Source organism: Tenebrio molitor, chromosome 3, assembly GCF_963966145.1.
Source record: "Tenebrio molitor chromosome 3, icTenMoli1.1, whole genome shotgun sequence".
NCBI classification, from domain to species: Eukaryota; Metazoa; Arthropoda; class Insecta; order Coleoptera; family Tenebrionidae; genus Tenebrio; species Tenebrio molitor.
Window position 1 is genome coordinate 20,946,150 of NC_091048.1, and position 14,035 is coordinate 20,960,184.

The 14,035-nt window shown below is 39.4% G+C and overlaps 1 protein-coding gene across 3 annotated transcripts in view; it reads right to left on the bottom strand.

The window, feature by feature from the left end:
* The window catches only part of LOC138126344 (uncharacterized), a 74,560-nt gene that overhangs the window by 19,139 nt on the left and 41,386 nt on the right, over positions 1 to 14,035 (bottom strand). For all 3 annotated transcript variants that reach the window (XM_069042110.1, XM_069042109.1, XM_069042108.1), the window contains exon 8: positions 6,727 to 7,341. In XM_069042110.1, coding sequence (XP_068898211.1) covers positions 6,727 to 7,341 — 615 coding nt within the window. The remainder of the gene's footprint in view (positions 1 to 6,726; positions 7,342 to 14,035) is intronic.

The window sequence follows — 14,035 nt, forward strand, 5'->3', positions numbered from 1 at the left end:
CTTTCTCAAAAGAAGAGGGCATTTGGAAAAGGAAAATAGAAATATAAAATAAGTTTTTAAACTCTCAACTAGAATAGTGTCAAATTTCTATGACAATAATCAAAGGCAAAATGACAATAACGCTTGAACTACATCGAATTCTTCAAAACTGGCAGAAATTTGATGTCCCACTTTTTATTCTCCCAATAGTACTCATAATCTGCTGGTAACAAAAATGTCATTAGTGTCAACATGTGAAATACTAAATCGGAAATCCCGTTATTTCCATCTGGGATATAGGAGTAGTAAAATGTAAAATTGAGGTTATGTAACATTTAATAATAATTTGTTTGCTCATAGAAGGGTTTAGAGGTTATTAATAAATAGATAAGGAATAGGACTGCGTGCAATTCTTTTTACAACAATTATTGTGAAAATGAAAAATCAGAAATCAGATATTTCGTCGCAATTGAGGATACCCACTGGCATGAAAGTAACTTTATCACTATTGTCTGAGCCCGAAGCAAATCAAATAAAAGTTGTTACAACACTAAAGCGGTATTATGATAGAATTGACTTAAGGTGTGAAAATGTTTGTAGATTATCATCAATTTACTTAAAGGGTAACAAATCATTCAAATCAGTAACTAGATGTTTGGAGACCGTTAAATCGAAATTTATGGATTATTGAAATGCAACTTTGTTGCTTTTTGATATACATATTCCTTTAGTATTTCTCATAATTTAAATATAATAGTACAGCTTTCCGTTTTCATCTTAAAGTGATAGAAACACTATTAGAATTAATTCAAATTAGATTCAACACAAACAAAAGATAAAAGCGTTGATTTTCTTTTTTTAATTAATTAAACATCTAGGGCCTGTTTATAGAAAGAGAATTAAATACGAATCCGAAACTTCGATTAGTTCAATCTGATCACGTGCTCGGTTAATTTCACATTTGATTACGATTAACTTAATTTCGCTTCTGTAAACTGGCCCCTAGAATGTTACTTGGGTTTTATTTATTTTTGTTAGGATAAATCTATGTACGTATGTATTATGTATTTACGAATCGACTTTTGTCCTTCGTATTCAACTGAACCCACAGATTTTTTGACCAGATGGTATAAATTAATTCCGCACATAGAACACCAGAATGAATTACTCATCACAATTCTCCAAAAACTCCGCATCTGCGTTCGAATCAGATTACAGCGAAGTTTTCACCTAAATGTTCAGAAACCACGTATGACTTAGTCTTCTCAGAAACCCGTCGCCTGTATTTTTTTCTTCTGCAAGTCGAAGAGCATTTCAGTATTGTTTCTAAAAAACAGTTTGCCATTATCGCAGAAAGCATAAAACATTATCGGAATGACCGGCAACCGCATTAAACTATCACGTAGTCTTTGCTCGCAAGAAGTGCATCTCCTGTGTCATTATCGACAGACTAATAATTTAAAACACCTGAAGAATGCGAAAGTGCATAGAACATTACGATGCATCGCGGAGTTTATCAGCGGCTCGCTCACCGAGTGTCATAGACTCCGGAGTACCGATGTAAATGAAGAGATCTCGCGTGCTTGCCTCGTTGACACAATGAATTCTAATATGGTGGAGACTCCTGGACTGACAAATGAGCTTGTTTTACTACTACCATCTCGAGTCCTCAGGACTGTTGCCGCGTGCTTTATCTGCCGTTGCCGCATGAGCTCCGTGTAAGAGAGATTAAAGAAAGATTACGTCGCGATACAACTAATTATCGAAGTGTTTCGGGAAGCACGCAATAGTGTTCTTCAATATGGAGTGTCTTCCAAAAATAGAGACCTATTTCGGTAGTTTTATGATGAACGAAGATGTCCCATATAATCTCAGACGTGACAATAAAATGCCGGAGACAATTACGTGGTAATTAGCTTTTTCGAACTGGCGACAGTTATAAATTTCTCTTTCTAAATCGACGGCAAAGCAGGACCGATGTAAACTAAATTGGATAATTCGGTGGCATTATTTCATTACATTTTTTTCTAGGACAAGGAGGCGTTCTAATTACCACAAATTCTACAGTCGGGGAGTTTCCAAATTTATAAACGAGTGCTTTTTCAACGGTAACGATTACCTCGGTAATTAGATTTGCGTCAGATGTGGCATGAAGTAAAACAAACCGGCACTGTACAAGAACCGCGTTAAAAGCAGCACACACCAACAGACAGAAAGAAATTCTACATCTGTCGTCTCGAACACTAGAAACTGAACTCGAGAGAGTGTCTTCTGAGCTGTTATTTTGAGCCAAGCGAAGAGGGTTCATTAACACAAGAAGGCCTCTGCTTCAAAAATAAAGTGTCTCCAGGACGATTCCCGAGTCGCGATAACTGCAAGGAAGACAGTTGAGCGTTCTGATGTGTCAATTTCCGACGAATTGTAAGTTTTTAAGTGTGTTCCTGCTCCACCGAGCACGGCGTTTTCGAAAAAATACGAATAACTTAGCCACGCTTGTCTACACATCTCATTTACGTTTCTGGAAGCGCAGACCAGACAGAAATGACAGCACTCGTGCTTGCTCATCTAACATGCAAAAAGAAAGGACGATAAAGCCGAGTGGAAAATTATCAACACGGCTAATTAAATGGAATCCGAACCACATTTGCGTTAGGAATTGATATCGAACAGATCAAATTAACTGCTTAATAATACCAGAGAGGATAATGAGAGAGTGAAATGATTGGTTATTGGTTAAGAGAGCGCACTCATAATGGTCAAGCTGGTTTGCATTTTTAGTACAGCAATTCAGCCCTGACCGATGTTGGCACTTCACTGAATTCATTTTCGAAAATAGAACTACTGCGAATTGGACAAAATCATCTTTATTTGCACTTGCTACTTTGTGCTAATTGGTAGTGAGGCATAAAAATATTATTTCCTAAGCAATTAACTGATGATGAACGCTATAAGCGGAAATGGCACACAGAGTCATCAGTACTCTACATACACACCACTGATTAAATTCCATTGTTTCTACTCTGGGGACGAAAAGGTGTTTAATACTGGTATAATTATTATAGTTTGTATCGCGTTGTCAAACGAAACGGTCAACATGATAGACTGGACTCGTCCCTCTTACTTTCCGACAAGTCAAACAAAAATCCATTCTTCACATCCCCGGAATCCGACGATGGGTTTCTGTGAGATTCATCCTAGCGTCTCGTTTGAATAACACAGGTCGTGAGACTCTCTCGCGATCTCACCATTTAACTTGTTGAAGTGTGTCAGATCGCGTTAATGCACCGGTCGGTGGTCCTCCCCTTGTCCGCGAATAGCAGAAGTGGCCGCGTTTAATCCGCACCTAACATCTTCGAGATCTTCGAGTGTTGCTTGCGCCTTACGAAACTCACCCGTTACACGTCACGTTCGAGATTTATTCAGACTTGTGCCGTGATAGCACCTGCGGGGGTAAATTGCGCTATTTATAACTACAAACTACCAACCGCTTTATCTTTCATCTCGGTGGAAAAATCGAATCCGACGATGCATTCTCGACCGTTTCGCCCATCTGACGTGAAAGCTCTTTATCGACGATCTCCTGCAGCGACAGCGTGCAGGATTCGTCGGACGAACGGTACGGCATGCAGGAATATGGAAAATGTTTAAAGTTGGGTGGGAACAGAACGATGCGTCGTGGTCATGACGACGCATTAATTGTGTAACAAAAGCGTCGCTCTACAACAAGAGATGGTAATTACTAAGTACAATGGTCATTTGTGGGAGTCCTGATGGGATTTTAAACTTTGACAAGTGGAGCGGTCGGCGATTCAAATGTGAACCGGTGATGCAAATGACGGGTCAGGTAATTCAGCACAGAGAGTACAATTTGACCAACAAGAAAATTGATACGGAGAGTAAAATTTCTGAAAACGTGCAGCGTAGCTTTTACCATACTGACAGCTACGCTGAAGAGAAATTTTGTCGAAACTCCACAAATAAGGTTGTGTATGGTAAACCCAGGCACCATTTTCTTCGTTTCCATTTCAAAATTTGGTTTTTGTCATAAATGTTTTATGTTCTCGAGTGAAAATCATGCAAATGACAAAATTGACAGGCGACAGTTTATTAAAGTTACGCCGCACGTTTGCTGAAATTTAGTTTTTTTGGGTTCCATCTAGAAAAACTATTTTCCATTCGTCTAAATCGTCATGAAAATGGCATTTCCCTGCCTTGGCAAGAAAATCGAAACAGGAATTTTTAATGAAAAATTTTAGGTTGGCACCACAAAATGTCAGTGTCCTGTGGAATTTTTGTAGAATTTTTTGAGGTGAAACTTTGATGTCGGGCAAATTTGTATCCTTTATCGCAAGCTGCACATTATGTAAAGGTTTTTTTTTTTTTTTTAATTTTGGCGTCGAAGTTGGCGTTGGAGAGTCGATTGAGAACGCACCACTCGGTACAAGCCCGTGATCTGTTATGCGTAAAGTGCATTCACAACGCCAACTTCGACGCCAAATTAAAAAAAACACCCGTTATAGCAGTAGAGGCCGAGGGGGTTATCAAGCGACGGCTTAGGAATAACAGAGAGGACGACGACGGTTTTGAATATTTGTGGAATTGATTGATTTGTGTCATGACAGTCGCTTCTTGGATCCTTTATGTTGCCAATGGAAGAAAAATAAATTCCCTATCCGATAATTTTTTAACAAAAATTATTATATTTTGCTTTAAATAAATTTGCAAGTGCAAGCACGGTTTGTGGAGCGGAGGCGTCAGCCGAGGCGCCACAAGGGCGAGCAAAAAATTCTGGTCGTCAATGTCATTTCAAAGTTTGGTTAGATCGTCACAAATGAAAAAAAATTCCCTGCCTGATTAAGATTATGCCCATGTCAACAAAGTGTCAAGAAAATGAGGAAAAAATGACTATTATTGACATAGAACATGATGCTAGGTTCTAATATTTACGACCGTTTTACAATGGAGCATTTTCCATTGTGTCAAAGCATGATTTTGACGACCAGTTTTTTTTTGCTCGCGACTACTATAGTGAACGAAACAAAAATCATCGTGAACAAAATAAAATTGCCCAAAGTTATGTAAATTTCCAAAAATCATTACGCTCACAGTTTCCACTAAAATAAATATTTTACTTAAACTTTTTGCAAAAGTAATCCTATTAACAAAGGAAAATTCCACACACAGAATTTCTTCTTTATATTTTAAAGATACAACCCTCTTCCCTTCACCATATTTTCACAGGATGGGGAGCTTGAAATTTTTTGCACTTCACTTCTCAGTTATTAAGGCTATGTTCTTATAAATTATATTGTAGTTATTTGATATGAGTAAATGGATTACTGCATTAAGCAAAATACACAAAGATTTGACCTTTCTTCCATAGAGGCTTTAATAAATGGATTTTTTCTATTACTGTTAAAAAACTGTACATATTATGTTTCAGTATTTTAATGCGTAAAACATCTGCTTATGGTACAGTGAAAAATGTAATAAGTTTGAAAAAAGTGCTAAAAGGTGTCATTAATTCACTCTGGCGTTATACAAATACACACGCGAAAATACCCGAATCATGAGAGTGTATTGAAAGCAATTGAAATTGTTTAGATATCTTGGCGTTAAAAATGTTAGATTTGGGTTTTGATGTTGAATATATTTCAAATGGCAAATAGTCCTAGAAAAAATACTGTATAGAACTCGTGCATAAAGTGTCTTTTTTCACTCACCAAAAGCTTTCAAAATTAAGTGAAGAGAAAACCTAAAACGTTCTGCTATTTTGTCATTATTTTATCCTATTTTCTTTGCAAAAATGACACGTAACGTGGGTGCATTGTTTCAGCGTTTTTGTTGATTTTAGACTGCAAAACATGATAATGACTACTGAGTACCACAATTATTCATGCTGCGATGTCATGAATAGATTACAACTGTCATAAAACAAAAATTAATAAATCAACGTCCCTTGCAAACTTAAGGGGGTGCAGTTTCTGCAGTGTTCACAATTTAATGAAGCTGTAATAGCTTGGTTTTGACGTCTTAATTACCAATAGAAAGATTAGATCTTTACATTCATTCTAAATAAAAAAAATTACTTATCAAAAAACGGTGACAAACATCTTAGTATCAATCAAGATAGCTTCTACAAACATATTATGTATTAACTTGGGAGTAACGAAAATATTTTCACCGATCATATTGAGAAACATTCTAGTTAGATTTCTTCCATTAATTTCAAAATTTCCATTGCATTAGTGAATCAGATTTATGTTTGAACATGTAACTCTTTATTAGTTCACTTATTGGTTGGTGAGGTAAATTTTAAAGTGATGTTGTGGTATTTCGAGTGTGTCATGTTGACAATATAAACAGGAAACATCTTCTTGGTAATTATCAAAATCACGTCTAAGCGTGTTATTGCATATAAAGCACCGTACAAAGTCCACCATTTTCTCGTCGCATTTTTTCGCCGTGAAAAATCACACTTTTGTTGTTCCTCCCTAATTACAGAGTAAACATGTTTAGAAAAGACACGCGATTCGGGGATCAATCACGTTGAAATCTCTGGTAAGCGTCCATCTTTGCTTTTTATTCAAATACCGTAGGCTTTCCCGATAAGGCCGCGATCCATCGAGTAACATCTGTTACGATTTTAATACCTAATTACGGAGCCGTTAGTGGGTGTTCCTCGATCTAATAGCGTTCATGTGTTCCATGGGTTTATATTTAGACAGAACCTGAGAAGGTACTTACTGGCATCGGCGGGCGGTGTCGGCGTTTCTTCCCTGGGCGACCTCTGTCCATCAAACTCGCTGCTTTGCTGCTTCTGAAGATCAAAATCAATCTCGAGGGCGGCTTTCTCAACTTCGTGTTTCTCCACGAACGGATTGAAGCTTCCGTCCGGGTTGTTGTTGACGATGCCGTCGGCCAAGGCCTTGGCCGCGACTATCGAGGGCGACAAGACGTCGTCCACCGCGTCCACGTCAGTTTCCGGACCCAAATCGTCGTCGTCGTCGAATTCGGAGGCCAGCCTTTTGCCGTTCGACTTTTCGGTGTTGTGGTAGAAGTCTCCGGCCGGCGACAGGTCCGACCCGTTGTGTTTGAAGTTGTCCGACAGATTGAGGAGGAGACCGTCGGTCTTCTGCGCTATGATGTTGTTGTCGGCGCCGTTCGAGTTGGCAAAAGGGTTGTTGGCGTTGTCGAGGCTCGTGTCCATCGTGATGGGAGAGGCGTTGCGGTTTGCCCAGTGGGCTTCCGCCGCTATTTTGGAAGGTTCTCGGAGGAACACTACTATCACAGAGATGTTATCCGCAGATCCTCGTTCTTTCGAAAGGTGGGCCAAACGTTCACTTATGAGGTCGGTCTTGTCTGGAACAAAACGAAACGTCAATAATGACGGAAACGCGCCCGTACTTGATGCGCGCCCGCGCCACCGAATAATGACCGTCATCGGAAAAGATAATGGGCAAGGATTCGCCAACATGACGGCATATTAAAAGCAACAATAATTTCGTCACGTTTACGATTAATTATGAGAATGCAATCGAGCACATCAGAGAGACGGCTCATCTTGCTGCAATTCTCATCGTGCTTAGTCACGACAAGAATGATTCTTGTCAACTGGAGCATGGACGGCCACGTCTTCGTCCTGTTAAGACAGATAACGAGATTGACATGGTCTGGTAAACAAAAATTCGCGCCGACCATCCACGTTTCACACCCATTTGACACCGTTCACACGACACCAACACCTGAATCGAAAATCCCATACTTCCCAAAATTCCTAAGCAAATTAGCTAAAATTTATGTTTCCGTCGTGACGTTCCCACAGGGTTATTACTGACTGTCATTATCGTTACAGTCATCGCAGGATTTCGAATCGACGGCGAGGTTCCCATTATTTGCTCCGGGAGCAAGTCACTACTCCAAGCAAATCGTAAAATTTAATTTATAAGCTGCACTAGATCCAACGGCGGTGGCTCTTATCACAGATTACGTAACAATGATCCGTGGTAAAGGAGATTCGCTCCGGGGTGAAACACATTAACGACGTTCAAATAGGCACGTACAGATTTGCTTTGTGACTGCAATTCCTTCAGAATTCGCTCCGGCAAGCCGGACGGAAAATGCTTCAAAGCGAGTTACCTTCTTTGAATGGAAGTTTGATAGAAATCCAACAAAGATCAATCATAAATACAAGCAGTAAGAGAAATAAACGGAATTTTTGTAGGAGCAAAAATGTATGCTATGGCACTTGGTCCGAGACTGCCATCATCTCTCGGGACTAATAATCATGACCATCGACTGCCACAGCTCGACTTATGTTCATCAACAATGAAAAAAAAATGTTCGCTGATCAAAACAGATAACATCAATCTACTTCAGGTGGTTCACGGGCACGGTATATGTTTACAATTACCACTGCCATTTTATCGAGCTTGACTTTAGTGTAGTTTGAAACGTTCTTTTTTTGCATATCGTCATGAAAGTAGCACTTTTTTACACGAAAAATCGTAATGAAAGTAGCACTTTTTTGCATCATTTTATTCCATCTTCATACTTGGAGATGATTGTCAAAGCATACCTACTTTTTTTTTTATAAATCCTTTAGGCCAAATTTCTCAACTTACAACAAAAAATAGCGTGTACGACACGTTATGAAAGTCTCTTTTTTCACTCATTTGCTTGATTAACTCGGGCTACGCCCTCGTTAATCAAACTGCAAATTCATGAAAAAAAGTATGACTTTCATAACTAGTTGTACTTAACTATTTTTAAGGAGATTTTGCATTTTATTTATTGGAAATTCTTATGGGAACATATTTCTCATCAAATTTTGTAGACAACTTTATGTTTAGTACCGAGAGATCATTTAAATTTATAATTAGATTAGGCTATGATTTTTAAATTAGATTGGCAACATTGACTGTTGTTGTGCAGATCCTGTCAATTGACTCGCTGTGTAAATTAGTGGTTATGTAAACATGTTGACGTTTAGGGTTCTCTCTTATCAATCATCTTAATCTGTGTTTAAAGGAAGCACTAGAGAATAATGCAGTTTTATTAACAATTATAACAAATGTTCAAAGTGTTCTCCCCCTGCTTCGATTCAACTGTTAACTCGCCGTTTCATATTTTTTAGTGTAGCCAATGTAATGTAAAAGTCATAGCCTACTTTAATTATACATTTAAATGATCGCACGGTATAATTTGATTGATTAGTTATGTCTTGATATGAAAACTTTTGGGCTCTTTTTATTGATCAACTAAATACAATACAATCTGGACAACCATCTGCAGCGGAGTCCCACGTTTCCTTGGAGTGTTAACTTCGTATGTCGATTTTTGCAACAATTTACCACAAAGTATATCTCGATTAGAGATTGTTTAAAATTGCGGTTGTTAATAAACGTTGGCGGCTGCTTCTGGCCCATATTTACGACGCATTCAACAACATAACATGGCAACCGCCATAAATAAAGACCACATAAAACGGAACGCCTCGAGTCGATAAGAGACAAAATTGCAAGAGATTACGTATTAGAAGATTGACCACGGCTAACTAGACCACCTTTGAGTGATGATGGCGGCCGTCGCCGCCACCTGCAGAACGTCTGCATCGAACGGTGACTGCCTCAAGGGTCGTCGAACTGGTGTACTTTACGGACGGTGAATCTGCTGCTCTCACACCTCAGCGCCTCTCGAGGAGTTCTACTTTGTGCCCCAGATGGACGAGGGAACCGCCCAGAAGAGGACGTGGTGAACCGCACACCAAGATGTCATCTTAATGAAGCGACGAAAGCATAAATCAAAGGCGAGACGCGAGCGATTTATAACTCTGGTGGGCGATTGTCTATGGGTTTCTTTACCTTCTTCTGGGGAGGCTCGAGTGCCATTCGACGGCTGTTTATAAAAACACTCATCTTGTCATGAGGTGTCAAGGAAACGCCGTGAAAGCTAACATTCGAAAACTATTTAACATGAGCTTCCAAGAATTCGAATTATCTTTGATACAATTCACTCCTGTAGAACAATCACCTTCTCAGAATTTATTAGTAATGGCACAGCGACAAAACTTTGGACTGACTCAAACGAGATAAAGCTAAATGGAAGGCGTTCCAGGCAATTTCCGTAAGAATGCGCGTGGTTGAGGAAAAAGGACAAATTTCTGACCTTCTCCAATGCAATAACAGAGAACAATCAACACAATCGCTAATTACTTCGACAATTTAGAAGGTAAAATATTATTCAAGTCTAATCAAAATCAGCTGAATCACTTCGATTGTCGAAAGTCGTACAATGGTCCTCGTTATTCCGAAAATTGTATTGTTCCAAGAACATTTGGAGAGCGGAGATGTGAAACAGGGAAGATGAACGACTGGTGTTTACAAAAAAAGCACAAATATTTTTGCATTAATGCGACGCCTCTCATCACAAATAAGTCAAAAAAGCTGGTCCCAACAAAAAACCAAAAGCTCGTCTCGATGTTATAAATAAACGGTGCGAGAGAGCCAAGGAATGCGCATATATCGTCTTCATGACTATCACAGAGACGATATGGGACGGTGATTTATGGTCAAACATGCTTGTGCAAACTTATCGGCCTGAAATAAAACCACCTAGAAGACGACCAACGGAATGTCTCACTTTACCCGAAGAATGAGTGTCTATATCCGAACAGGTTTAAATATAAATTTATGTGTATATTTTGACGGGGTTCCGAAGCCACTTTATTCCATTAAATCTTGGATGCGGCTTGAAAACTGTCATAAATTTATTTACATTACTCCAAAATCATGTTAAAAAGAGCATTTCGACAAGTGTTACTACCGAACCGTGAAGATTTATGGCTGAACTTTGGAAATAACCCCCGAACAGGCATTTCGCCGAACCGTGGGGGGAACTGAAAACGAGGCGTGTTTTATTACCATGAAAGTGCGTGAATTAACATGGAATCTCATAAATAGCTGGAAAATGATGTCCGAATTCAATTAAAGGGCATCGCGTGAAGCAGCATAAATTTCGATTCGTTGTGGGCGTTTCCCGAAAAAAACGAGAGATAGAATCGTTGTAGCCCGTGTCCGATTGGCCGGTTAATTAAAATGAATTTAAATCCGATAATTGGTAATTAAAGCCTGGATCGTGGAGCATTCGAATTACAAATTACGGAGGGATTTGAGCCGAGTTTCCCACTTTACATATTGGAATGCCGGTGCACTGGCAAAAGCCAGATAGGCAATCAGGGGGAGGTTTGTTAATTAAAACGGAAGAAATACGTTCGCAGTCTTCCAGACAAATTGCCTCCTAGTAACAACATTAGCATCGGACTCTTCGGCCTTCGTAGTCAACAACAATCGAAAAAAATCCAATCGGACGGAGAAAAGAAGACCAGATCCCGCAGTCTCGAATCTTTTCTGCGGTGTTCCACTTTTTATCGCTTGCCGATTGAAAAAAGGCACATTGAAGCATAAAACCGTCACGAAACTGTCACATACTGTGATTCTGATGACGAATTACTATAATAAACACAAGACGGAATCGTCCGCTTCCTGTTTTTGTCCGGATTAAAAGAATTCTAACATCACATGCCGATATTACTTACATAATGACTTCCTGCTCTATCGTAATGACGGATTCGAATTGATTACAGATTCAACTGCTGCCACCTTAATTGGCTCGTGTACATAAACGATTATTATTAAAACGACCACAATGGACAATAACTCGGACACGAGACTCAATTAACCCTCTAAATTTCCCCAGACGGAGTCATCGAACTTGTACGCAAAAAATTACTCCATCACTCTAGACAATTCCTCGTCCGTTTAGGGTGGGAATAGGTGCGCCCCGACGACCGGAGGGTGAGGTCCGAATGGGCGCGACTCTATTTGATTAATTAAATCAACCGACTAATTATGTGGAAAAATTGCATAGCAACACGAGTCGCGTTAAAACTCCGGCCATTAATGCGCTTTTACGGTTGTGCTAAGCCACAACCGCAAAAACCCTCTCCTGGAAGAGAAGTGCACAAAAATGTCTGATTTCTCGAAGAATGTTCAATAATAATTGCAGAGGATGCTAATAAACTCGACGGAATTTGCTGTAAATAGACGAGTTGTAAACTGTAGTTTGACGCCGATTAATTAAATGCAGCAAGGACATTTAACTGACCAGGACAACATTTCTAGTCGTGGCCTCAAAACAGGAGTCTCTGTGATGAGCCTGAAATATAATGGACGGCTTAGGCTAGTTTATGGCTGTTACATCAAAGGTCTATTCATGTTCGCGCTTTTATTGCCAATTATACGATCCGTGATTCTATTTTCGTCTCAAAAAGATAACAAGTCCGTTGAGAATCTTTAACCCCTTCATAACGGACTCATTATCGAAGGCTACAAAAGAATGTGTTTGGCTAGTTGGTCTTGTCACAATTACAAAGTTCAACTGCGCTAATAATGGACGCAAGTGTGTTGAATTTTAATAGTACACATTTTATTAATACCAACGTTTCGACCGTTTCAGTGGATGACATCATGGGATGTGCAGAACGTGCCGTTTTTATTAGTACTTAGTCACTGGTACATGTATTTTCCACACGACCACCACCAAATTTTCCGTCTTTTTCCTGCACGCACTGTCAAAACCGCAAAAGCCGCCGGTCCAAAACTGCGCGATTAGAACTGTTGATTCATTTCGCCGATGTGTGGTCAGAAATAATTGTGGACAACAACACAAACAACAATAAAAATTAGATAATTCCGGTTCTTGCGATTGCGATTTTCGATAAATACGAATTTCTCGGTACATATTTCGAAAGAAGGGAATTGGAGAGGCCGCGAATTCGAGGAATTTTATTATCACGCTATAAATAGGCGAAAATAAAACAAACTGCCTGTGAAAATATAACTTTATGATCTAATAAAATCGTCGGATAAGCATCGCCATCATCGGAGCATTCGGCTATGCAAATTGGTCGGTTTTAATTGTGCATCCTTTCCGCACCGGTCAGCGGCTAAATTTAATTAATTAATTGCTCCTGGACGCTATCCCTTTTGATTTGAATATTTCCGGGCCCGATTTTGATCGTTGTCGGCGCAACAAATTTCAAGCCAAATTTGCTAATTTTAATTAAACTTTATTTTTTTCTCTGCCGTGACGAGCTTTGATGGTATCAATGGTCTGCCGCGTAATTAACACGCTTTTAACAACATAATTAAACATTGATGCCAGTCATGTTATTACCACTGCCATAATATATAATATCTGTCTTCATGTTGTTACTTCGACATTTCACAACTTGAACGGAAACAATGGACGCATCTCGGATTCGATGACTTGCAACAATTTCTCGATGGGCTTTCATCCGACCACTCGACTGGAAATTTCACAGAACATGTATAGGTTTATGTTTCACACAAGAACGGGCCCTCGATTTCTTTCTCAAAAAAACCATCACGATTTTGTTATTACGACCTCAATCTAATTTCGGGCCTAATTGTGTTTATCTAATCTGATCTTTACGAAAGTCGGTGTTTATTATTGACGGCCAGATCGAACGCATTCGTTTTGACGTTTACAGCTTCACCAATAAAAGCACAAAATTTACGTTCGGTCGGAAATGCGATAGTTGTCGGGGATTGAATAAATTATTATTTGTTCTCGAATGTCAACGCTCCGGGGGCGGGACCGAAATCAGTGTGACAACTGTCATTTGGAATTAATGAGGCTGAATTGATCACAGACGTGCTTTCGACGTCTCGTAGCGCGGGGTGTGTTGGAGCAACAGGACAAACAATGGGAGGTAATACAGTTTCATAAAGCAACACCACCAATTAAATTTTAACTCTCAATTAAGACGAGCTGGTCGGTTAATTAAATCAATCTGCGAGAGGAGGAGATGATGAAAATAGTCGGAATTCTGTAAATCGCCCTGCAAGAGAAAACAGATGTCCAGCGCGCAAATCACTGGCGAAGTCACTAGAAGCTTGTTTGTTACATTGTAAAGGATCGATGCTGATGAAAAAAACGTTACTTATGAACGTACAGAATAAAAATGAAGGTT